Source organism: Dromiciops gliroides, chromosome 3, assembly GCF_019393635.1.
Source record: "Dromiciops gliroides isolate mDroGli1 chromosome 3, mDroGli1.pri, whole genome shotgun sequence".
In the NCBI taxonomy this organism is placed as follows: Eukaryota; Metazoa; Chordata; class Mammalia; order Microbiotheria; family Microbiotheriidae; genus Dromiciops; species Dromiciops gliroides.
In genome coordinates, this window is record NC_057863.1 from 607,724,314 (window position 1) to 607,749,978 (window position 25,665).

At 45.6% G+C, this 25,665-nt stretch overlaps 1 protein-coding gene across 2 annotated transcripts in view; it reads right to left on the reverse strand.

Annotated features, from left to right (window-relative positions):
• The window catches only part of MACO1 (macoilin 1), an 80,324-nt gene extending 73,087 nt beyond the window's left edge, over positions 1-7,237 (reverse strand). The window contains exon 1 of one of the 2 annotated variants that reach the window (XM_043994263.1): positions 7,076-7,237. In XM_043994263.1, the coding sequence (XP_043850198.1) occupies positions 7,076-7,155 (80 nt within the window). In that variant the 5' untranslated portion in view covers positions 7,156-7,237. The remainder of the gene's footprint in view (positions 1-7,075) is intronic. The other variant, XM_043994262.1, reaches the window with a different exon arrangement.
• Positions 7,238-25,665: the final 18,428 nt, after the last annotated feature.

Consider the following 25,665-nt stretch of genomic DNA (forward strand, 5'->3'; position numbering starts at 1 on the left):
TCATTCAAAGGCCAGAACGCTGACTTAGTGTCTCTCCTAAGCACATTAAATTCTCTCACAAATTTACTGGATGAGAGAGTTGAAATCCAAAAAGATCTCGACAGGCTAGAATGTTGGGCCAAATCTTAAAATGATGAAATTGAATTGGGATGAACTCTTAACCTTGGGTTCCTCCAAAAATCCTATTCACAAGGATAAGATGGAGGGAATTTGTCTGAAAAAGACATGGGGGAGAAAGAGGAGTGCAGACTCAAAAGGAATGGACAGTGTGATACCAACAGCAGCCAAGAATGGCCAAGATAGGTCCGGTGTCCAGGTAATCATGCTGCTCTCTTCTGCCCTGGTCAGAACACATCCAGAGGGCGGTATTCAGGTCTGGGTGCCACGGTTTAGAAAGGGCATTAATAAGCAAGATTTTAACCAAAGAAGCATAACCAAGATGGGGAAAGGTTTCAAGATCATGACTTAGGAGGTTCTGGGGAAGTAGGAATGTGTTCAGTTAGGGAGGATGTGATAACCATCTTTAAGTATCTGAAGGGCAGTCATGCAGAGCAATGGGTGGGGGGCTGAAGATAAGCACGTTTAAGGCTTTAATGTAATAAAAAGCTTTGAAACCACCAGAGCTGTCTGAAGATGGAATGGGCTGCTTCTAGATCAAAGGCATCAGGTAAAGGATGGATGAGCACTAGTCAGGTGTGTTGTGGAGGAGATTCCTGTCTGGGCTGGGCTAGACTAGTGGCTTCTGAGATCTCTTCCAACTCCCAAAGTTCTATGATGAGGACCTTTAACCAGCACAAATGTTCTGGTGTTTTAAAAAACAAATCACATGATTAAAGACATTAGGAACAATCATGAACCTTAGAGGTGATCGAATCCAACTCTCATTTTACATATACTGAGAGCTGGAAAAGCCCTCAAAGGGTATCAAGTCCAACAATCTCACTCTACAGACAAGTAAACTGAGAGACACAGGCTATGTGACTTGCCCCAAATCTCAAACTAGTGTCTGAGAAGGGATTTGAATTTGTCACTTACACAGACACTCACAAAAGATATACTGACATGTAGATCTATGAGGAACAGCCTAGCACAGTGGAAAGAAAAGTGACCAGGAGACAGCAGTTCAAGCATTTCTACCAGTTATGTGACCCTGGGCAAGTCACTTAGCCTCTCCCCTCTCCTTCTACCCCATAAATTACAGAGGCATCGCTCTGCACTAGTAGAGAAAGGTCCTTACATTAGTTCCCTACACGGTGGAAACCATGGGTTTAGCAAATGACAACAGCAAAACGTAAGGATAAAAATAGATGGATCACAAGATCAGCACTGGAAGGTCATCTATCCCAACCCCCTCATTTTACAGAAGAGTAAACTGAGGCTCAGAAAGCAGGTCACATGAATAGTAAGTAGAAGAGCTAAGAATGAAAGACAGGTGCCTGCTGATTCCAAAAAGGTGATTTCTTCTGCATTATCTCTCTTAAATTTCTCTATGTTCTTCAATTTTAAGTTGACATATAAAATTGGCTTCCTTTAAAAAAATATTTCTGAATTTGAAGCAAACTCCTAGCATTCACTCTAAATTGACCATGAGCTATATCTAAATCAAGAAATGGTTTATTAACAGTTGCTAGAAAGAAGACCAGTCAGTGGCAAAAGCTACTCAAAAGACCATTTTACCAACACATGGATTTTTAAGCAAAGAGAAGAAACTGCAAGTTTTGATTACGGGTGTGCCAAAGCTTACAGGGGCATACACCTTTCTTAAAGAATAAGCCAAACAAGCTTGTAGGAAGCTTTGAAACTTAAAGCTGGGGCAGCTAGGTGGCACAGTGGATAGAGCACTGGCCCTGGAGTCAGGAGGACTTGAGTTCAAATTCTACTTCAGACACTTAATACTTACTAGCTGTGTGACCCTAGGCAAGTTACTTAACCCCAATTGCCTCACCAAAAAAAAAAAGAAAGAAAGTTAAAGCTATACACTAGCTTGTTGCTATAACAATAAAGCCTACATTTGTTAGTTTATAATACAAAATAAGGTTTCCATACCTTGTTATAAAACCTTGTTAAATCACGAAATTATTGACACTCTGCTTGGAACCCCTTTTAAGGCAACAAATGAGACTCCTCTCTCAACGCTGTGAGTTCTGAATTCCTACATCACTAATCTGGACTTTGCACCATCCTGTCACTGACTCCATGTAAGGTAGAAGGAGGATAAAGTCATTGGGAAGTCTGCCCCCTGCTGGTTAGGATAATGGTCAGTGTCAGATGAAAACAGCTTTCTGGTGAATGAAACAAAAGTTCTCCAAGTATGGAGAACCAAAGGGGCAGCAGAAAAAATGGCAGGGTGGGAGAGGCCCAAGTTTACATTTGAAATTGTATATTCAATAGAAATTCTAATACCCATTACTGATAGTCATGAACCTTTGAACATTATTTACAACAGTGGTTCTCAGCTTTTTTGTGTGCACTGTGGACCCCTGGACCATAAGGTGAAGCCTAAGGACTTCTCAAAATGAATGCTTTTAAAATGCTTAGGATTGTAAAGGAAACCAATTATACTGAAATCGAGTCATCAAAACATTTGTAAAAAAAAAAAAAAGTTCAAAGACCTCCCAGGTTAAGAGGCCTTGATTTACAATTAACTCACTCCTTCAATTTAGAATTGAAACATTTGGACTTTGCTATAAAGCTCCCTTTAGTAACCAGTATTGACCTAGAAGAGACTCACTGAAACTTTGAATCCTGCTACTCCCTAATACCCTCAGAAACACAAAGAATAAGTGGAGGATCTCACTTGCTATCTTCTAGTGGAAATAGGTAACTTCATTTTTGTGTGCCACCTCATGAGACTCAGAGCCCAGAACACATATGAAGGGAATGCACGACAGATATAATTAAATGTTTCTGGGGAAGTTTCAAAATCTGATGAGCGGGGGCTCATTCGCTTCCCTAAGAGTTTTATCATCAGCTCTACAAGTAAGAGAATGCAAAGTCAAAATGACCATCAGCAACTTAGTAACAAAACAATGGACCTTGAACAAAATTCATGCAGAACTTGAAACACAACAGGACCCGTGGAAACATACTGGGCACTTTTCCTATAAATGGAACACCAGTGTCATGTCACTGTATTGTAATATTCAGATATACAAAGCAGATATTCAAATTCCACAGTTAATCATAGTTTGTTTCCATTTTATTCTCAATTCACTTATCACCTGTTAAGTTTTTCACATTTCTTAACAAAGGTAACTCTTTTTTATTCAAGAATTGTGGTTTTCAACTTAAACTGAATACGCGCACGCACACACACACATACACATATCCTTAGTTTTACCAATTATTAAAGGACCAAGAGAAAAAATTTCTTATTTTCTTTTTTATGGTTTTGGTTGAAATGGTCTTGATTTAGTCATCACATAAGGACCTGTTCTAGAACTCTCCGATTTAATTATGCTCTTAGATATACTTTTTAAAAAATGATGCAGGTACATCAGTTACTTAAGAAAACAGTCACCCCATATATGTGAACAATAACATGTATAAAGGTGTACAGTGATGCTAAGACATTCCAGGTATCTTCAGTCATCTCACATATTCCTGTAAGGTCCCTGGCCAAAAAAACAAATGTTTAAGACACATTGAGGAAGACTTAAGTACGTTTTCACTCGAAGGAAATTCTCTAGTTTCTTTCCCAATTTATAGGCTTCTTGACCAAAACAAATACCATTTAGAATTAAGACTGTGAGAAGAACAAAAATGACTACTGTGTATGAATCCTGCTGAGGGCCTAGGATTTTAAATGATGAATGCTGAAGCTGCCATGAACCTGTAGATTTTCTCTGAGCCCAGAAAGACCTTTAAGCTACTGTTGCTTAGAATGGGGGGCAGGAGGGGTCTAACGACAAAAGAAGATACAAGATTGGGGGGCAAATGCCTCCAACAAGGGTTTTTTCCCCTGGCACAAGGTTTCAAGAAAAACTTTCTTTGTCATGTTAAAATCGTTCTCCTAATTAAATTCAAACAAGAAAGTGTCTACAGTGAGCAAGGCCCAGGGTAACAGTAGCCCCTATGGAGACTGGATCAGGTCCAGGGGCCTGATCTTTGCAGCAGCTTTTCCCTCAGTACCCAAGTGGAACAGAAAGAGAAAATGAACTGAAACCACCCCCCCTTCCCCCATCACAGAGAACTGCTGGGGGGCTGAGGAGCTCTGGGCCCCTCTGAACTAGGCCAGGAAAGACTAAAAGTGCCCACTGCCTGCCAGACAGGTCACACCATCTTTCTCCACACTGACAAACTTAGCCACTTTGAGTTCTGAGAAATCAGAAGTCCTAGACAAACCAAAGATGCCCTTTCCAAAAGGGCTTTCCTTCCTCCCCTCCTCCCCCAGAGTGTGTGTGTTTGTGTGTGATGGGGATTTCGGGTAGGGAGGAAAGACTCCCTCTATTAGGAAGAGATATTTCTCTGGAGTGGGGAGGCTGTCAGTGAGGAAAGGGTGTGTCTGTGCACAAAGAGGTATATGGGGCGGGGGTCTTCTGTGAGGAAGGGGATGTGTGCAGGGAGTTCCCCCTCCAGGAACTAGGTGTCTTATATGTGGAGGCCTACTCTATGAGAAAAGGGGTCTTGTGGAGGAATTTGCCCTGGAAGGACAGGGAAGTCTACAGAGATGATGATCTGGAAAAAAGGGGGTATCTAGAGGAGAGTTTTCTTTGGGGAAACTCCTGAAAAGGGAGACGTGCTTCTATGGGGAAGGGGGTGCTTTGTGTATCTGGGTTGTCCTAAGTGTAGAGGTGTCTTAAGTAAGGAAGTGTCTGGAAAAGGGGGTGGCCCTGGAAGGAGGCCTCCTATAAAGAAGAGAGTCCCCTTGGTGGAAGCCTTCCTAAAAGGTGTGGGAATGCCTGGGGGGCTGAGGAAGGAAGTGTCTTTATGTGGGGGAATCTCCTGGGAGAAAAGGTGGATTATCTTGTGAGCAGCATCTCCCAAGAGGATGGGAGCATGGAAGAGGTTCCTATTATAAAAAGGGATGTCTCTGGGGAGGGAAGGGGGTGTCCAGGTACAATGCCTTCCCAGACAATCCCCTGTTATAAAGATGTTTATACAGAAAGGGGCTGTCTTGAAGCAAGCCTGTAAAAAGATAGTTCCGAGTGTGGGGGTCCTCCCTATGAAGAAGGGGATGGCCAAGGATTGGGGAAGCTGTGTGTAGGAGGCCTCCTTTGAGAAAGTGTGTCTCTGTATGGGGAGAGGTTGTGTCATGGAGGCATCTCTATGCACAAGGAAGGGGTACGGGTGGAGGAGTTATCTTGGGAGGCTCTCCTGGGAGAAAAAGGTGGGGTGGGTGGGGTGATATCTCATAGGGGGACCTCCTGTGATTGATGGGGTGCCTCTATCTAGAGGAGGTTGTCTTGTGGGTCCTTCCTCTGAGGAAAGGAGTATCCAGGTGTGTCAGGTCTGTTTGACTGGGGGGGGGGGCCCTATGAGAAAGAGCACATCCAGGTGTTTGTAAGCTGTCTTTCCTGGGTGTTCCTCTGAGAAAGAGGATATCCAAGTTTGTGGCGGTTTTCTTCTGGGGGCCTCTCAGGTAAGCAAGAAGAAGTGTCAAACTATCTTACTGGGGGACATCTTGTGAAAAAGTATGCATCTGTGTGTATGTGAGTGTTTTTAGGGGACACTTCCAGGGAATAAGGGGATGACTGTGCATGAGCTATCCTGTGGGATATACATCCATAATGAAAGGGGTATCTGTGTTTGGAAGGTTGTCTTCTAGGTGATGTGTGTGTGTGTGTGTGTGTGTGTGAGGATGGGTGTGTGAGTGTGTATGAGTTTTTGTCGGGGGTGTCTCTTATGATGGAGTATCTTTGGGGCAATGTGCTGTGAGGATAGGGGTTTCTATATGTGGGGAGGTGGGTCTCCTGTGAAGAAGAAGGGAGTATCTCTATGTGGGTAGTTGTAGGCCGTACCATGGGGGTCTCTTGTGAGGACAGGTGTGTCCATATGTCTCTTGTGGGGATGGTGACTGCAAATGTTTGCTTGTGGGGATTATCTTTAGAGAGGGGTATCTTGTGAGGTTAAGGGTGGTCTGTTGTGGAGGGGTATCTGGGAGGGTTCTTCTGTGAAGATGGGGAGCTCTCCTAGGAGTGCTGGTCTGTGTGTGTCAATGGTGTCAGTGAATGGGTCCTAGACTGGGAGTCTCTGGAGCCGGTGTGTTGGGATTGAGGGCGAGGAAGTGGTCTGTGAGTGGGTCCTGGTCTATGTGTATATTTGAAGGGTGAAGGTATCTATGATTGGATCTCCCCCATCCTTGTGTGTATCTGGGGAAGAAGTGTCTGTGAGTAGGTCCTGGTTTGGGGGAAGGCGGGTTGTTGTTGTCTGTGAGTAGGTCTCTCCCCCCTCCCTGTGTGTCTGAGTGTGGTGTCTGTGAGTAGATCTCCCTTTGCCCACATGTGTATGTTTGTGGGGGGGGGGAGAGGGGTGTCTGAGTAGGTTCCCCCTCCCATGTGTGTATGGCTGGGGATGTCTGTGAGTGGGTCCCTGCCCTGTGTATGTCTGGGTGGTAGTAGGAGTATCTGTGAGTGGGTCCCCCTCCCCGCGTGTTTGAGGAAGTGGTCTGTGAGTGGGTCTCCCTCACCCATGTATGCCTGGGGGAGTGTCTGTAAACGGGGTCCCCCACGTGTGTCTAGAGGGGTGTCTGTGAGTGGGTCCCCTCCCGTATGTGTGTGTGTGTGGGGGGGGTCCTGTGAGTTGGTCCCCCGCCCGTGTGTGTCTGGGGGATGGTCTATGAGGGAGTCCCCCTCACCCACGTATATCTGGGGGGTGTCTGTGAGTAGGTCTCCTCCCGGCGCCCCCCCACCCCCCGGGCTGCAGTCAGCGGCGGCAGCAGCGGCGGCGGCGGCGGCAGCAGCATTAGCCCCGCTGGCAGCCTGGCCCGACCGGCCCCGCCCCGCCTCCACAGACCAGGCCGGGCGGCGGGCGGCCCTGGGCCGTCCGGAAAGCCCCCTGCGGGCGGCGGGCGGCGGGCGTGCGGCCTAGTGGGGCCGGGCTTACATAACGGGGCCGGGGCGGGCCGGGGCCTCACCTGCCGTAGATGCCCTCGGTGATCCGGTTCCGCTTTAGGGGGCGGCGGAGTTTGCTGCAGTCCGCGTTCCGCCGCTTCATCCTCCTCCCGCTGGGGGGCCGGGAGCCCGAGCCGCCGCCGCCGCCGCCGCCGCCTCCTCCGCGTCCGCCTCCGCCGCCCGAGCCGAGCCCGAGCCGCCGCTCCCGGCGCCCGCCCGCCCCGCGCCGCCGCCGCCGCCGCCGCCTCCGCCGCCGCTCTCGGCGCTCCGGGCCTGGACTCTACCCTGGGGCCGGTCACCACCGCGGAGCCAGCCCCCGGGGGGAGGGGGTGGGGACGGGGCCGGGGGCGGGGGCCGGGGAGGGGGGGCCGCGGAGCCTCCTCCGCCTTCGGAAACAAAGAAATGACAATTCCGGGGCCCGCCCGCCCCACGGCCTGCCGCCCTCCGGCCCCGCCTCCCCCGCCCCGACCGACGGCGCGACCGACCAATCGGAGCCACTGCCACCGTCGCCCTGACCAATCCTAGAGCCTGCTGGGACCCAGCCGAGTCTAAAGCCCACCTTCTTGACGGACGGAAGAAGGCACCAATCACAATGGGGTCTGGAGCGGCACCTAGGCCAATCAGTGAGAGTTTAAATAGGGGCTTATAAATAGGCCCTATAAATATAACATCTTATATGATGCTTTGTTTTGACGGTATATTACACTATATTATATTAAATTATTACATTATACTATATCAGCACATTATATTTATCATGTTGTATTTATATAGCATTGGAAAGCTTCTGCGATCCAACATCCCACACGGAGCAGCATGTTACGAGGACTCCATGCCACAGCACGTTGATCGCTCGCCGCGGTCGCCGCAGCCGCCTCCTTATATAAGGGGCTCGTACTATGACCCTCCTTCCCGCCCCCCTCTACTCCCCGCGGGAAACCCCCGGACCGCAGCCGCGCGAGCCCTCTCCGCAGCCCCCGGAGCGCCAGGCCGCGCCGACAGCGTCAGCGTCAGCACGGGGGACGAATGACAAAGCAAAGCCTGCCCTCGCAACCACCCGCCCCGCCCCCGCCTCCCGCGACAGGGTGACAGCCCGTAGGCCAATGGGAGCCGGGGGCGGGGCCACCGGGCGACCCTGCTCCTGCGAGCGTCCTCAGACCGAAAGTGGGCGGGGCGGGGCGGGGCCGAGCAGGAGGCGGAGAGCGGGACTTGCGCGGCGGGGCGGGGCCCGACCCAGACCTGGGCTCCACGTCTACAGGGCGGGCATGGGAGAGTTGGAAGCGGGCGGGACCCGGTGGCGTGTGCGCGTCTGCGGGGCAGGGTGTGTGTCTGCGTGAGCACTGCGGGGCGCAGTGTGCGCTGCTATCGTGCTGGGTGACGCTCTGGTCCAAGCCCCTTCATCTTACAAATGGGAAAAATGAGGCCCAGAGAGGTTCATCTCACCAATCTGAACGTGTACGCCAGTGTGACACCCGCCCCTCTCCTTTTACAGTGCGGGGGATGGGGGGGGGGGTTATGGAGCATTTAGGACCCGGGTTCAGAGCCCATTTTTCCCACCTACTACTTGTGACCTTGGGCAAGTCGCTGAGCCTCTGTTTCTTTCTCTAAAATGAGAAGGTTGTACGCTTTTAAATTCATCTCCAAAATCCCTCCCAGCTCTATAAATGTATATGATCTGTATGGCTGCCTGTCAAAAGAACCTCAGTGCTCACAAATCCAGACGAGTACTGTGTCTGTATTTGTCATGGATCCAATGAGATCACGTTTGAAAAAATGCTTTGCAAATCTTAAAGCGCTATATAAATGCAAGTTGTTGTTAGTGGGATATCCCCAGCACTTAGCACAGTGCCTAGCACAAGGTAGACGCTCCATAAATGCTAATCGATGGAGTATCTATGAGGCTGGATGTGTGTGAACTTCTGAATTTGAAGACCAGGGCTCCCTTCTATCCCTCTTGTTTTATAGATGGGGAAACTGTGGCCCATAGACAGGAAAGAACTTGCCCAAGGTCCCGCAGCTATGTAAACCCTCTACCCCTCCCTCCCCCAGCTTCTACTACTTTCTCACTCCCCCCTGCATTTATTTTGCTTACATTTCCCATATGTTTTTATATGGGAGATAGCATGGCACAGTGGACAAAACTTCAAACCATCTTGAGTTCGAGAACCTGGGGTGACCTTGGGACAGTCACTGTAAAAAGAGGATGGACTGAATGACCTCTGAGGCCCCTTCTAAGCAGAAGGGTTATTATATGAGCATATTATTCTTTCCCTCACTCTCTCCAAGTAAGTTCCTCGAAGGCAAGTATGGTTTTGTTTTTGTCTTTGTATCCTGGATGTTTAGCCTGGAGCCTGACAGGTCTCCTGACTCGAAGTTCAGGACTCTGGATTCAGCGCCAGCGATCCTGCTCTTTGCAAAATCGCTTCCTTTCTCTGGCCTTCAGTTGTCACCCCGATACAGTGAGGTGTTTGGTCTCTAGTCCAGGGCTTCATAAACTTCCCACTCGCGATCCCTTTTCTCCCGAGAAATTTTGACTCGGGGTTATAGGTATATAAAATAGGGTATACACAACCTTTTACTGTTGCCAACATTTTCCCACATTCATGGGGTCGCGACCCACAGTTTAAGACGCTAGGCTCTAGACAATCCCTAAGAACCCGCCCCGCTCCAAGAGCCAGCGAGTATCTGCGTCAACTCATGAGTTGACATGTTCCCTGGAGCTCCGCTTGAATTCATTTCTATGACCCGAAGTGTCTTTTGGGAGATGGGGGAGGGTGATAAGGCCTGGGCATGGCCCTAGGTCCGGAGGTTCCAGTGTCAGGGCCTCCAGGCTTGCTCCAGGCTGTGGCTCAAGGGCTCTGCCCACACTCTTGGCCCTGCAAGCAGAGCTGGCGGAGCCGCATAAAGGCGGCAGGGATGCTGGAGGCGGGGCATGGTTTGGCAATCCCTCTCTGGGGCGAGGGGAAGCCGGCTCTCGCTTCCCTTAGTCACCAGCCTACCACTCCTCCCCGCCCCCTTCAAGCTGCTCTGACATCACCAGCCCAGCCCTGTACCCTTCTCTGAGGGGCAGAAATTACCGTATCACCCAGAAAAGAACATTTTCATATAATGTTAAAGTTGTAAGGGGCTTGAAAGAGCATCTTCTCCAACTCCCTAATTTGACAGAAGAGGAAACTGATACCCGATATAGGAGGAAACGATTTGTCCAAGGTCACACCGCTAGCACCTGGCCGAATCGGGACTGGAACCCAAATCTTCCTGAAAATTCCGTATCCGATTGGAAAAGCTGAATGCCTCGGCAGGCAGCCCTAGCCAACGATCTTCCTTCTAGGTCTCAGACCCCGCCCTGCACTCGCTCTCTAGCAGCCTTCAGGAATGATCCAGCCTTCCACCACGTTCCCCCTGCCCTATCATGCCGCCCCCAATTTGGGCTGTCTGGTCTTCAGTTCTCTCACCATCCTGGCAGGCCTCTAGATCTGCTCTCTCTAATCAATAAGAGCCTTTCCTAAAATGTGGCCCCAGAATTCAATGTGAAATTCCAGCTGTGTGATATGTATGACCAGGACCGAGCGTAGTGGGCGCTAGCCCGTCCCTCCCCTCCCTCCCGGGAAAGGGCTATCTCCGAGAGCCCTTCCAGCTCCGGCTTAAAGCTCCGGCTTTTCTAGCCGCACTGTTGTTGACTCAATGGGGCTGGCAGATCCATTCCAGCCAAGTCAATTCAATAAGCATTGATTAAGCAGCTCCTCTGTGGCAAGACTCTGCTAGCCCGCGGAGGCACAAAGGAAAGAATGAAGATCTCTGCCCTCGGGGAACTGGCACTCTCCTGAGTAGATATACAAATCAACAAACACAATGGGTCCACAAAATTTGTACACAAATAAGCAAATGCAAAATGTATGCCAAGTAAATCCAGAATGAATGCGGTAAGGAGAACTTCCTTTAGTCAGGTAGCCCGGAAGCTGAGCCTTATGGGAGGCTAGCGAGATGAGGCCAGGAGGGAAACGTGGCACGTGTTGGGGACGTCCTCTGCAAACACTCGGAGGCAGGAGATGGAAGGTGATCTATCGAGCTGGAATGGCGTTCGGACAAGGGGAAATCGTGTGAAATGAGTCTAGAAAGATAGACTGGAGCCACAGTGGTAAAATCACCGGTTAGTGGATTAGAAGACACTGAAAGAAAAAGGCGGAGCTAGGGGGTTGGTAGTTTATCCTAGAAGCTAATAGAAAATTCCTGGGGATTCTTGAGTGACTGAGTGACATGGTCTGAACTGTACTTTAGGAAGATTATTATGGAGGATGGATTGGAGATGGGTAAGATTGGCAGCAGGAGACCAATTTGGAGACTATTAAAATGGGCACAGGTGAGGAATGATGAGTTACGAAAACGTATGAGCTTGCATCTCCCGGGCTCCCAGGCCAATCATAAATTTTGATTAACAGAAGAGGAGGAGGAGGATTGGAATGGCCTGCTTTGGAGAAGCAGACAAACCTGACCGACCCCTAGATAAGAGTCCATTATCAATTCTGTCGGGAAGTCTGGAAATCCTCCTTAAATCTGTCCTCTTACAAATTAAGTCCACCCAGCCAGCTCTCAAAGGGAGGGAGCTGGCTCCTGCCCGTTGTAAAAATTCCGGTATAGGCTGCTGAGGCCTCCTTGTCTTCATTGCCCCAGAGCTCCGTAACACCCGAATAATGGCGTCCTCTTTAAAAATTAAACTCAATAAACATTCGTTAAACACAGGCCTGAACTCACAAGACAAAGGGCTCCTGCCCTTATAGAGCTTACTAACAAAAAAGGAAAGGAAACTACACACTGCTTGGTCCCAGTCCTTCTCCAGGGAAAAATGCCATCTTCATCCTGGGATTTTTTTTATCACGATGAAACAGACCAGCTAGATCTGGTCAGTCAAGCCCAGTGTTAAGTGCTTGGGATGCCAACCCAGACCTGATTCTCAAGGACCTTTCAGTTTAATGGAGGAGACAACCTGCCAACAACCAGATACAAAAGAGACATAGATGGGATAGAATGGAGCTAATCTTAGAGCAAACTCAATCCTGGCAAGTAGAGGTCATTGCAAAAAGACAAATCAAGCCTACCCAGGGAGACTGGTCTTGCAGGTGAAACAGGCTCGCTGATGATCAGATCTCTGTGGACCAAGAAGATTGCCTTGGCCAAAAATTCTATCCCTACCAGGTAGCCACATCCACTGGGTTTTGATGCTAGTTAAAGTGGCACTCTCTCAGGCAGTGGAGAAACTTCAAGGTGGGGCCTTCAAGCAGTAGATTGGGATCTATCTGTATATCTTAACACTTTACCTGTTGGATCTCCAGAGTCGGCTGTCTCTGAGCCTTTGGCTTCCTAGACAGGGCTGAATCACTGAAGGGAAAGATGGAGCAGGCCAATGGCCAGGCTGACACATCAGCACAGGGCAGGGGTGGAGAACACATGGTAACCACAAAAAACCAAAGCTCTTGGGGGGAAAGTTGAGTCATGCAAATAGCTGGCTTGCCAACACTCCCTCTGTGCCATCTTCTGATCCAGGACTGACTCTCCAGCTTGAATCTACTCCTATACCTATATTTCTGCTCATCTCAGGCCCTTAGATTTTAACTCTCTAGACAGAGCCAAGTTCTCCATTTGACCCGCATGCTGGCTTGGGATAGCTTGGATCCACATTTGGATCCCACCTATCTTTCCCCAGGAGGAGAATTACCTTCACCTAGGGATTGCCCTAATCACTGGGCCTTGTTAACCCCCTACAAGAAATAGAGATAGAACTCATCAGACATGCTCTATGCTCTCTTTTTGAGGTGTACTGGGATTACTGTGGTAGTAGAAATGATGGGGCACACAGCTAAGTGTCAAGTGTTTGGTCAGATTTGAACTCAGGTCCTCCTGAATCCAGGGCAGATGCCTTATCCACTGCACCACCTGGTTGCCCAGCTTGGTGGCGAAGTGGATAGATAGACTGCCCAGCCTGGAGTCAGGAAGGCTTGTCTCTGTAAGTTCCAATTTGACCTCAGACACTTACTAGCTGTGTGACCCTGAGCAAGTCACTTAACCTTGTTTCCTTCAGGTTCATCATCTGTAAAATGAGCTGGAGAAGGAAATGGCAAACCACTCCAGTATCTCTGTCAAGAAAACCCCAAATGGTGTCATGAAGAGTCAGACTGGAAAAACTACTCAACAGTAGTAGAAATGGCATTCAACCCAGGGTTAAGGGCGGTCAGGGGATTCCACTTGGCTTAAAATCTAGCTTTGCTACGAAGCAGCACAACTGTTGGTAAATTACTTCCCCCTCTCTGTCTCATCTACAAAATGAGATCTAGCAAATGGGGGTGGGGTGGGTAAGATGTGATGATTTCTAAGGTGCCTTCCAGCTCAGTCACTTTGTGGATCCACTGATTGATCAGTTTCTTCAACCCAGCATACCCAGGGAATGAACTAAGTTGCCAAATCAAATGTCCTTTTTTTTTTTTTTAGTCCTCATCATTCTTAATCCCTCTGCTGTTTTTGACAATGACAATCACCCCTGTCTCCTTGGTACCTCCTTTTCTCTAGGTTTTCATGACACTGTCTATCTTGGTCCTCCACCTACCTGCCTGATGGCTCAGCCTCCTTTGCTGGATCTTCATCCATGCCATACCTACTGAAGGGAAGTGTCCCCCCCAGGACTTTGTCCTGGATCTTCTCCTCCCACTATGCTATTTCACCCAATGGTCTCATCAGCACCCCTGGTTTCAGTGATCATCTCTAAGCTGATCATTTACTTACTACACGCCAAGTACTTTACCAAGCATACAAAAAGAGGCAAAAGGACAGTTCCTGCTCTCAAGGAGCTTACAATCTAATGAGAAAATAAGCCAACAAATATATACAAAGGAAGCTATGTATAAGATAAAGAGGAAAGAATGAACAGAGGAAAGACACTAGCATTAGGATGGTTTGGGGGAGGCTTCCTGGAAAATATGGGATTGTAGGTGGGACTTCAAGGAAACCTGGACAGTTAGCAGGCAGAGCTGAAAAGAGAAAGCAATCCAGGCATGGGGGACAGCCAGAGGAAATCCCCTGATCCAACCTTTGTCCTCACCTCCAGCAGTCTCATAGACATTTCAAACTGGCTGTTTCATAGATGTCTTAAACTTAACGTGTTCATTATCTTTCCTCTCCAAAACTACCCCTGATCCTTCCCTACGACTATGGAGAGCACAGCCATCTTCTGAGTCATCCAGGCTTGAAATCTAGGGATCCTCTTCGACCTCGTATCTAATCCGTTGCTAAATCCTGTTTCTACTTTCATAACATCTTTTGTATGCACCGGCTTCTTTTCTCTGATACTGCCTCCACCCTAGTGCGAGCCCTGATCACTTCATACCTAGTGAGACTTCCTGGTGGGTCTGCCTGTTTCAAATCTCTTCTCATTCCAGTTCATTCTCCATCCAGCTATCAAATCAATCTTCCTGAAATCCAAATCTGACCATGTCACCTTCCCCTTTCAATAAACTTTAGTGGTTCCCTATTACACCCTGCATCAAAATTCCTCTGCTGGCATTCAAAGTCCTTCACAACCTGTCCTCTGCCTACTTTTCTAGTCTTCTTAAACCCCTCCATGTATTTCGAAGTCTAGTGACATTGGCCCCATTGATGTTCCTTGAACAAGACATTCCATCTCCAGACTCTGGGAATTTTTACCGATTGTCCCCCAATGCCTGGAACACTTTCATTCTTTTTCTTTCTTTCTTTCTTTTTCTTTTTTTTTAGTGAGGCAATTAGGGGTTAAGTGACTTGCCCAGGGTCACATAGCTAGTAAGTGTTAAGTGTCTGATGCCGGATTTGAACTCAGGTCCTCCTGACTCCAGGGCTAGTGTTCTATCCACTGTGACACCCAGCTGCCCCCACTCTCATTCTTAATCTCCTCCTCCTGACTTCTGAGGCCTCCTTCAAGTCCTAGCTAAAAATTCCATCTTCTGCAAGAAGCCTCTCCCTAACCTCCTTAATGCTAGTTTCTTTGGACCAGTGGTTTATTAATAAAAGGATTAAATTACCCAGAAACTATATCTCTCACAATTTTTAATCATCACATTTCCCTCGATTAATTTTCTTTTTTCTTTCTTTTTGCAGGGTAATGGGGATTAAGTGACTTTCCCAAGGTCACACAGCTATTAAGTGTCAAGTGTCTGAGGTCACATTTGAACTCAGGTCCTCCTGAATCCAGGGTTGGTGCTTTATCCACTGAGCCACCTACCTGCCCCTCCCCCATTAATTTTCTCCAATTTATCTTGCCTTTATCTTGCTTGTAGGTAGTTGTTTGTATATTGTCTCCCTCATTAGATTGTAAGCTCCTTGAGGGCAGGGTCTATCTTTTGCCTTTCTTTGTATCCCCAATGCTTAGTGCAGTATAGGTGATTAATAAAATATTACTGATTGACTGACTGCCCTACTTGCCAAGAGCCCAGTAAAACCTGGAGTCTTCACTCCTGACTCTTCTTTCTCACTGCCCCCTTCCCTTTTTGTCTATCCCCCAACCCCTTCCACTCAGATTCAAGCCAACATGGCAGGCTTGAACTAGCTGGTGACTAAGGTTATCCCCCAGACTCAAGGATAAAGGGACCAGGGTCCAAATCACTTTTCAAACAAGTGTAAACCAGAAGCCAGGCCCAGGTCAGTGAGCAAGGTTATTCAAAACAATCTCTGCTAAGGGGCAGAGAGATTTCAAGCTGTACAAGTGCACAAGGTACCTCACCAAAGCTTAGCCCTTTTACATCATTAGCAGCTGTTCTCTTGCCCTCTGGTCTGTTCTGAGGTGTTGGCACAGTCATCGATTATATCAGCCGTGCTTCCTCTTGACTCAGCCAAATTGGTGAGATAGCCCACACATCCATCCCCAGGCCACTCAACCCTTTTATTCAACTTGGGAACAAAATATTTAAGTCTGATCCCAAAGGCCAACAATTTGTGGTTGCTCATTAGGTCCATTTCAGTGCAGCTAATGATGGTACTAATTTCAGGTCCTTGAGTGATTACTGTGTCTGTGCTTAACTGTAGCAAGCTCTTTCAAGTTGGGAATCTCCATGACTCCCGATCCAGCTACAGTGATCTGTTGGAAAGGATTTCATAGATAAGTAAGGAAGATTCTGTGCCCAGGACCTCCAACAGGATCCTAAAAATGTCAGAGCTGAGAGGGACCTAGAAGGTCACTTGACCCATCTCCTGCCTTTTGCAAGAATCTGCCAAAGACCTCCTTTTGAAGATATCTCTAATCGTTAGGAAATTTCTGCCTTCGTTGAGCTAAAATTGGTCTCTCTATAACTTTCACCTATCGGTCCTAGTTTGCCCTCTGGGGGCCAAGCAGAAGAGTGATGATAATGGTGATTGATGATAATGGCAGACTAGTATATTAGAAAGAAGGCTAGCTTTGGAGTCAGGAAAGTCTGGGTTTAAGACCTCTGGCACTGGCTGTGTGACCTTGGGCAAGTCATTTAAACTCATAGTGTCCCAGGCATTTCTCTTAGACTATAAGTCATAGAAAAATGACTGATCTTCACTGGAAGAAGAAGCTTCAGTACCAGGAGTTTCTTACCCAGTGAAATCAGAAAGCTGGATTTCCCCACCCACCCCACAACACACACTCACACACACACACACATATACACCTCTCAAATATGGTGTTTATGGAGCAATTTAAAGTATGAAAAGTGCTTTAGATATATTATTATTTTATTTTTTTAGTGAGGCAATTGGGGTTAAGTGACTTGCCCAGGGTCACACAGCTAGTAAGTGTTAAGTGTCTGAGGCCAGATTTGAACTCAGGTCCTCCTGACTCCAGGGCTGGTGCTCTATCCACTGCGCCACCTAGCTGCCCCTAGGTATATTATTTCATTTAATCCTTACAATAACCTTCAAGTACTACAAGTATCATCATTGCCATTTTTTAGGAAAGGAAACTGAAGCTCAGAGAGGTAGTGACTTAGTCAAGGCCACACAGTCAGTAAGTATAAGAGGTGTGATTTGAACCCAAGTCCTCCTGACCCTGAGTCACATAATTATTTTGTCATTATTATGAATGATGTGGCAGCCCAGGTATGTCATTGGTATCTTTGTGATGTCCAGAGACCTCAAAAAGGCTTCTATGACATTAGGTGGACCTCCTGTATAGAAATAATGGAAGGACATGAACCAGAGTCCCCCTGGGCAGCAAGCATGAATGGGGTGTGCGTTGTCTGCATCATTGGCAGGAATATCCACATTGATGAGATCACAGAGTCATTGAAACAGCAAGACATCATTATCATTAATGATGATGATAATGTCACAGGATGGCAGAGGCATAGCTAATAATGGTTTGTGTGAAAAAGAGCTGGGACTTTTAGGAGACTGCAAGCTCATTATGAGTCAGCACTATGACGTGCCAGCTACAAAAGCTAGATAGTGGACTGCCTTCAGCAAGTCATAATGGCCACCACTACCCATGATAGTCCCGCTGTGTTCTTCCCTGGTCCGACCACGCTTGGAGCTCTGTGTTCAATTCTGAGCACCACAGTTTAGGAAGGAGATGGAAATTAAGTACAAACAGACTGGGCTCTCATCTGTCTCTCATTCCTACTGAAGGCCCCTAGATACTAGACCATACTTCACCTTCACATTCCATCCAATCAAGCTCTCTCACCAGCTGCCCCCTGTGCAGTCTACACCCCACCCACTCCCCTAGCTTTCTGCCTTTTGCTCTTGGCACCATAATCAAATCAAGAGTACAATTACTTCTTTTTTTAATATAGTACTTTGTTTTTTCTCAATTACATGTGAAGACAATTTTTAACATTCATTTAAAAAAATTTTTGAGTTCCTCCCCCCACCTTTCCCTCTCCCCTTCCTAAGACAGTAAGCAATTTGACATAGGCTGTATATGTGCAATTGTCTAAAAACATCTTTCCATGTTAGTCATGTTGTGAAAGAAGAAAACAGGCCAAAAGAAAAACACACACACACACACAAAATAAAGTGAAAAATAGTACACTTCTATCTGCATTCAGACTCTGTTGGTTCTCTCTGGAGGTGGAGAACATTTTTCATCATAAATCCTTCAGAATTTTCTAGCTGAGAAGAGCTAAGTCATTCACAGTTGATCATCATACAGTGTTGCTGTTACTGTGTAAAATGTTCTGTTCACTTCACTGGGTGCAATGACTTCTGCCAAGGACGTGCCAGCTACATCTCTCATCTCCATGAGTCCGCCAGCTCTCTGACTCCCCAAACCAAAATAGCCTTCCTTGGTCACCACTCCTCTGTGTGTGATATCTTTAGTACAATTTTATTTTATTTTATTATTTTTAATAATAAAAGCATTTTATTATTTTCCAGTTACATGTAAAAATAATTTTCAACATTTGTTTTCATAAGATTTTGAGTTCCAAATTTTTCTCCCTCCCTCCCTTTCCTCCTCCCTCCCCAAGACAGAAAGCACTCTGATATAGATTATATATGTACAATCACATTAAACACATTTCTGCATTAGTCACGTTGTGAAAGAAGAATCAGAACAAAAGGGGAAAACCTCAAAAAAAAAGAGAAAGAAAAAAAAACAACCAAAAAAGTAGAAACAGTATGGTTCAATCTGCATCCAGAATCCACAGTTCTCTTTTTTCTGGATGTGGAGAACATTTTCCATCATGAGTTCTTTGGAATTGTCTTAGGTCATTGCACTGCTGATAAGAGCTAAATCTATCACAGTTGATCATCACACAATGTTGCTGTTACTGTGTACAATGTTCTCCTGGTTCTGCTCATTTCGCTCAGCATCAGTCCACTTAAGTTTTTCCAGGTTTTTTCTAGTACAATTTTAGATCCATATTTAATAAGCCTTTATTGAGTGCCTACCATGTGCCAGACTCTGTGTAAAGCTCTTTTACAAATATTAGCCCATTTAATTCTCACAACAACCCCGGGACGTAGGTATAATTATCCCCATTTTAAAGAGGAAACTGAGATAAAGAGAGGGTAAGTGACTGGCCCAGGGTCCCACAGCTAGTATATGTGTGAGGCTGGATTTGAACTCATGTCTTTGTGATTTTAAGTCTAAGGCTCTATCCACTGAACCACCTAGCTGCTTCTATATAAGTTTCTTAAGGGGGAAAAGTGAGAAGGTGTCTCTCTCTCTCTCTCTCTCCATATATATATATATATATATATATATATATATATATATATATATATATATATATATATATATATACATACATACACATATACATATACATATATATACACATCTTTCTCTCTCTCTCTCTCTCCCCCATTTCTCTCTCCATCTCTTTCTATTTTTTCTCTCTCTCCATCTTCCCCCATTTCTTTCCATCTTTCTCCCCCCTCTCTCTATGTCGCTTTTCATCTCCATCTTTCTCTACCCTATTTCTCCCCCTCTCTATCTTTCTCCCCTCCTTCCCTCTCCATCTCTCTCTCTCTCTCATATTTGTATCTACAAAGCTTAGCACAGTACCTGAAACATAGTAAGCACTTAATCGATACCTTTTGTTCATTCATTCATTAATAAACTGGAAAGCAGCCAGGATGGTGAGAGATTTGGATGCCATGTCAAATGAGGATCATTAGAAAGAAATAGTTTTGGTTGTCTAAGTATGAGGAGGCTTAGGGGAAAAATGATGGTTCCCTTCAAGTATCTGAAGGGCTATTTCATAGAACAGGATTTAAACTTATTTTGCTTGGCTCCCTAGAGTGCAGAACTAGTTTCAATGGGTAGAAATTTCATTGAGATAATTTGGGGAGATAAGGAAAAATTCCCCAACAACCTGTAGCTACTCCAAAGTGTCTACTTAGGAGATAATGAGCTATCCTTCACCAGAAGTCTTCACCAGCAAAGGCTGGGTAGCTACTCATTGGGGAGGGAGTGGAGGAGACCCCTAGTAGAGGAGTGGGACCAGATATCCTCTGAGGTCACTTTCAACTATAGGATTTTTTGATTCTATTGTATTATTATTTTAAAATCAATTGTTATATTATTGAATAATGACTATTTAATAATACTTAACCATAAATTTTTTTTAATTTAAAAATAATACCTAACCATAATAGCTTGCATTTCTAGTCCACTCACATTCTTTTTGCAGCTTTACAAGGTACTTTCCTCACAAAAACCCTGAGACAGGTAGCATGAGTGTTAGTGACATTTTTCAGAGGAGGAAGCTGTGACTTAGAGTAGTTAAACCTTCCCAAAGTCAGAGAGAAAGCCACTTCATCCATCTATCCATCCATCCAACAAGCATTGATTAAACACTTTTTGATTAGGCTATGAGGCCCTTGACAGCAGGGACTGCTTGTTTTGGCCTTTTTTTGTATCCCCAGCATTTAGCACAGTTCCTGGCATGTAGTAGGTGCTTAATAAATGCTAGTTGACTATTTTGATTTAATGTGTTGCTGGGACTTAGACAAAGAATTAGATGGGTCAGCAGTACAAAGCATGAGGCCTTGACTGTGGGCACATTTTAATGGACAAGGGAAGGTTTGTGGCTTAACTTGAGGAATCCAAAAGCATGAAGAAAGGGGGCAAGATAAGAGGGGAATGATACATCCAGATGATGACTGTCAACACAAGCAGAATTGACAGTGGGAAAAGATACCCAAGACATGGTCTTAGTGAGAATTGTATTCAGACTATGCCTGGAGGGAAAGGTGTTTCCAAAATGGTCCTGTGGGGTGATGTTACTTGGCCTTCATAACTTTCCAGTGACCCTTCCCTTATGTCAGGAGCAGAGATTGTGGGGACAGGCCACCAACTGGGACAGCCTTGGGCAACTCATGTCCTGGAGCATCAGCCAACTCAGTGAAGATTAGGGGTTTTACAGCAAGAGATTGGGGCTCTCTAGCACATCTGATTAGTTTCTTGGCTCTGATGTCACAGACAAAGAGATGCCAAGAGGGCATGAGAGTTGGCAGTTTTTAATTCTGAAGGTTTTGAGTAGATTCCCAGAAAGGAAGGGAGGTCTCAGGCATGGGTAAATCTACAGAAAGACAACCTGACCCTTAAAGACCATCAGATTTAAGAAACAAGATGTTTTTCCAGACTTTTCCCCAGTTTTTCTGTACACCTGCTCTTGGCACTAGAGAAGTAATAATGAAAAAAAAAAACAGATGGTCTTTGCTCTTTAGAAGCTTAAAATCTAGTGTGTTTATGGGGGTGGAAGGAGAAAGGAAACATGTATGAAAGTATAATACAAGAAAGTCTGGTGGGGACAAAGGAGAGATGCATTTCCCAAAAAAGCAAGGAGGCAGATGCTAGTTTCAGCTTGGGGAAAGGGTCAGAGTAGGCTGCATAAAGAAGGTGGTGCTAGAGCTGAACCCTCAAGGAAGAGAACATAAACATCCAGAGAGCAGAGGGACAAATTCTAGGCATGGAGGTGGGTGTTCAGGTGAAGACAGCCTGAGCAAAAGTGTGTAGGCATTGGCAAGGAGGGCAGACATGGTAGAATGAAATCTGGGAAATATAAAGTTCCAGATCTGGAGTCAGGAGAACTCTTCCTGAGTTCAAATCTGACCTCAGACACTTACTAGCTGTGTGACCCTGGGCAAGTCACTTAACTCTGTTTGCTTCAGTTTCTGCATCTGTAAAATGGGCTAGAGAAGGAAATGGCAGAGCAGCTAGGTGCACAGTGGATAAAGCACTGGCCCTGGATTCAGGAGGACCTGAGTCCAAATATGGCATCAGACACTTGACACTAACTAGCTGAGTGACCCAGGGCAACTCACTTAACCCTCAATGCCCTGCAAAAGAAAAAAAAAGAAAAAAGAAAAAAGAGACGGAAATAGCAAAGCAGTTCAGTATCTTCACCAAGAAAACCCCAAATGGGATCACAAAGAGTTAGATATGACTGAAACAACTTAACCAACCATTGTCACTTAAACCAAATCATTGCATTTGTAGATAGTTCCATTTTTTAAAAAGCTAGAATCAGTGGACCCTGGTTCAAATCCCACTGAGGACATTTACTCTTTATGTGACCTTAGACAAGTCTCTGTGGGTTTCAGTTTCCTTGTCTGTAAAAATGAAGGAAATGAAGGGCAGCTAGGTGGCACAGTGGATAAAGCACTGGCCCTGGATTCAGGAGGACCTGAGTTCAAATCCGACCTCAGACACTTGACACTTACTGGCTGTGTGACCATGGGCAAGTCACTTAACCCTCATTGCCCACCCCCCAAAAAATGAGGGGAATGGACTTGATGACCTCTATTGACCCCTGATTCTATTGGATTAGCCTCTCAAAAGGAACAGTTCTGAGTCATTTTTCCTGTTTGACACATTTTCTCTTGGAAACATCATGTCCAAGTGACAATTTAAGAATGAAAAGTCTTCCCATGTTTATTGAACACTTTGTAGCTTAACAAGGGGCTTTGCTATAATTCTTCTCGTCTTTAAGAATGAGGGGGTTGAACATCTTATACCGTATACCAAAATAAGGTCAAAATGGGTACATGATTTAGACATAAAGGGTGATACCATAGTTAAATTAGGAGATGAATGAATAGTTTACCTCTCAGATCTATGGAAAGGAGAACAGTTTATGACCAAACAAGAGATAGAGAAGATCATGAAATGCAAAATGGTTGATTTTGATTACATTAAATTAAAAAGGTTTTGTACAAACAGAAGCAATGCAGCCAAAATTAGAAGGGAAGCAGAAAGCTGGGAAACAATTTTTACAGCCAGTGTTTCTGATAAAGGCCTCATTTCTAAAATATAGAGGGGGGGGGGCAGCTGGGAGGCACATAGAGTACTGGCCCTGGATTCAGCAGGACCTGAGTTCAAATCCAGACTCAGACCCTTAACACTTACTAGCTGTGTGACCCTGGGCAAGTCACTTAACCCCAATTGCTTCACACACTAAAATAAAATAAAATATAGAGGGAACTAAATCAAATTTATAAGAATGCAAGTCATTCCCCGATTGAGAAATGGTCAGAGGATATGAACAGGCAGTTTTCAGATAAAGAAATCAAAGCTATCTGTTATTATATGAAAAAATGCTCTAAATCACTATTGATTAGAGAAATGCAAACTAAAAGGACTCTGAGGTACCACCTCATATCTATCAGATTGGCTAGTATGACAAAAAAGGGAAATAATAAATGTTGGAGAAGCTGTGGAAAAATTGGAACACAAATGCATTGTTGGTGGAGTTGTGAACTGATTCAGCCATTCTAGAGAGCAATTTGGAACTATGCCCAAAGGGCTATGGGACTGTGTATATTCTTTGACCCAGTAATACCACTACTAGGTCTGTATCCCAAAGAGATCATAGAAAAGGGAAAAGGACCCACATGTACGAAAATATTTATAGCAGTTCTCTTTGTGGTGGCAAAGAACTGGAAATCAAGAGAATGCTCATCAATTGGGGAATGGCTGAACAAGTTGTGGTATATGAATGGAATGGAATACTATTGTGCTATAAGAAATGATGAGCAGGCAGATTTCAGAAAATCCTGGAAAGACTTGAGTGGACTGATGCTAAATGAAGTAAGCAGAACCAGGAAAACATTGTACACAGTAACAGCAACATTGTGTGATGATCAACTGTGATAGACTTAGTTCTTTTCAGCAGTGCAATGACCTAAGACAATTCCAAAGAACTCATGATGGAAAATGCTCTCCACATCCAGAAAAAAAGAGCTGTGGATTCTGAATGCAGATTGAACCATATTGTTTCTACTTTTTGGCTGTTTAATTTTTTTTTGAGGATTTTCCCTTGTGTTCTGATTCTTCTTTCACAGCATGACTAATGCAGAAATATGTTTTTTGTTTGTTTGTTTTGTTTTGCGGGGCAATGAGGGTTAAGTAACTTGCCCAGGGTCACACAGCTAGTAAGTGTCAAGTGTCTGAGGTCGGATTTGAAGTCAGGTCCTCCTGAATCCAGGGCCGGGGCTTTATCCACTGCACCACCTAGCTGCCCCTGCAGAAATATGTTTAATGTGATTGTGCATATATAACCTATATCAGATTGTGTTCTGTCTTGGGGAGGGAGGAGGGAAGGGAGGGAAAAAAATTGGAACTCAAAATCTTATGAAAACAAATGTTGAAAAACTATCTTTGGGGCAGCTAGGTGGAGCAATGGATAAAGCACCGGCCCTGGATTCAGGAGTACCTGAGTTCAAATCTGGCCTCAGACACTTGACACTTACTAGCTGTGTGACCCTGGGCAAGTCACTTAACCCCCATTGCCCGGCAAAAAAACCCCCCACAAAACTATCTTTACATGTAACTGGAAAATAATAAAATACTTTTATGATAAAAAAATTTTTTTAAATGTTTACTGAACTGAAAAAAATGAGGGTGTTGAACAGGATGAACCTTTATGGGGCCCCCAGCTCTAAATCCTGTGATCCTCACAATAGTTCTATGAGGGAGGATGGATAAAGATCATCTCTCATATTTTACAGATGAGGAAACCAAAGCTCAGAAAAATGAAATTACTTGACTGGGGTCCCTAAGGCAGCCAGCAGTGGTAGGACCCAAAGCTAGGCCCTTCCCACCACACCAGATGGTGATGGTACAAATACTCTCCTCCATACCATTCCTTGGTGCCTTGTGAGATGCAGGCTTTTGAGCTCTTTGACCCATGAGGCTGCCTTGGGAGGAGAAGGACTTCTCTTGTTCTTATGGAAGTGACGGCAGAGTCATGGGAGTGGGAGTGAAGTGGGGAGGAGAAATTTAGCACAAGACTGACACTGAATCCAAGAGCTAGGCTTCTGTGGGGTTTGTGATGGCATAAACTCCCACCAGAGTGGTTCCTGGGAACCCAGGACAAGGACTAGGAAGAGCAGATTTTCAGCTTCAATGCCTACCTCCACCACCAGCACCATGGACAGCATCTTGTACCTTATCTACTGCCTTCCCATTGGCATCCCTACCATCTGTAATAGAATTACATCTGGAAAAATAAAAGATCATAATTTAGAGTGAGAACAGACCTTAGAGATCATCTAGTCTGGGGGCAGCTAGGTGGCACAGTGGATAGAGCACCGGCCCTGGAGTCAGGAGTACCTGAGTTCAAATCCAGCCTCAGACACTTAACACTTACTAGCTGTGTGACCCTGGGCAAGTCACTTAACCCCAATTGCCTCACTTAAAATAAAAAAGAGATCATCTGGTCTGCCTCTCTCATTTTACAAATAAAAAAACCTCAAGACCAGAGTGCTTGCGTTATAAGTGACTTGCCAAGAGCTTCATAGGGAAGGGAAGGGAAGGGAAGGGAAGGGAAGGGAAGGGAAGGGAAGGGAAGGGAAGGGAAAGTATCCATTAGTAAGAATAAATTTCGGATTTGTACCCAGGGTCTTCTTGGCAAAGGTATTGAAGTGGTTTGCCATTTCCTACCCCAGTTCATTTTACACATGAGGAAACTGAAGTAAACAGGGTTAAGTGACTTGATTAGGGTCACACAGGTAGTGTGTCTGAGGTCAGATTTGAATTCAGGAAAATGAGTCTTCCTGACTCCAGGCCAGGTTCTCTATTCACTGTGGCACCTAGCTGTCCTCCACATGGAAGATATATACAATATAAATGGAAAGTAATCTTGAAGGGAAAGAATTAATGGAGGGGGCACAGAGGTGA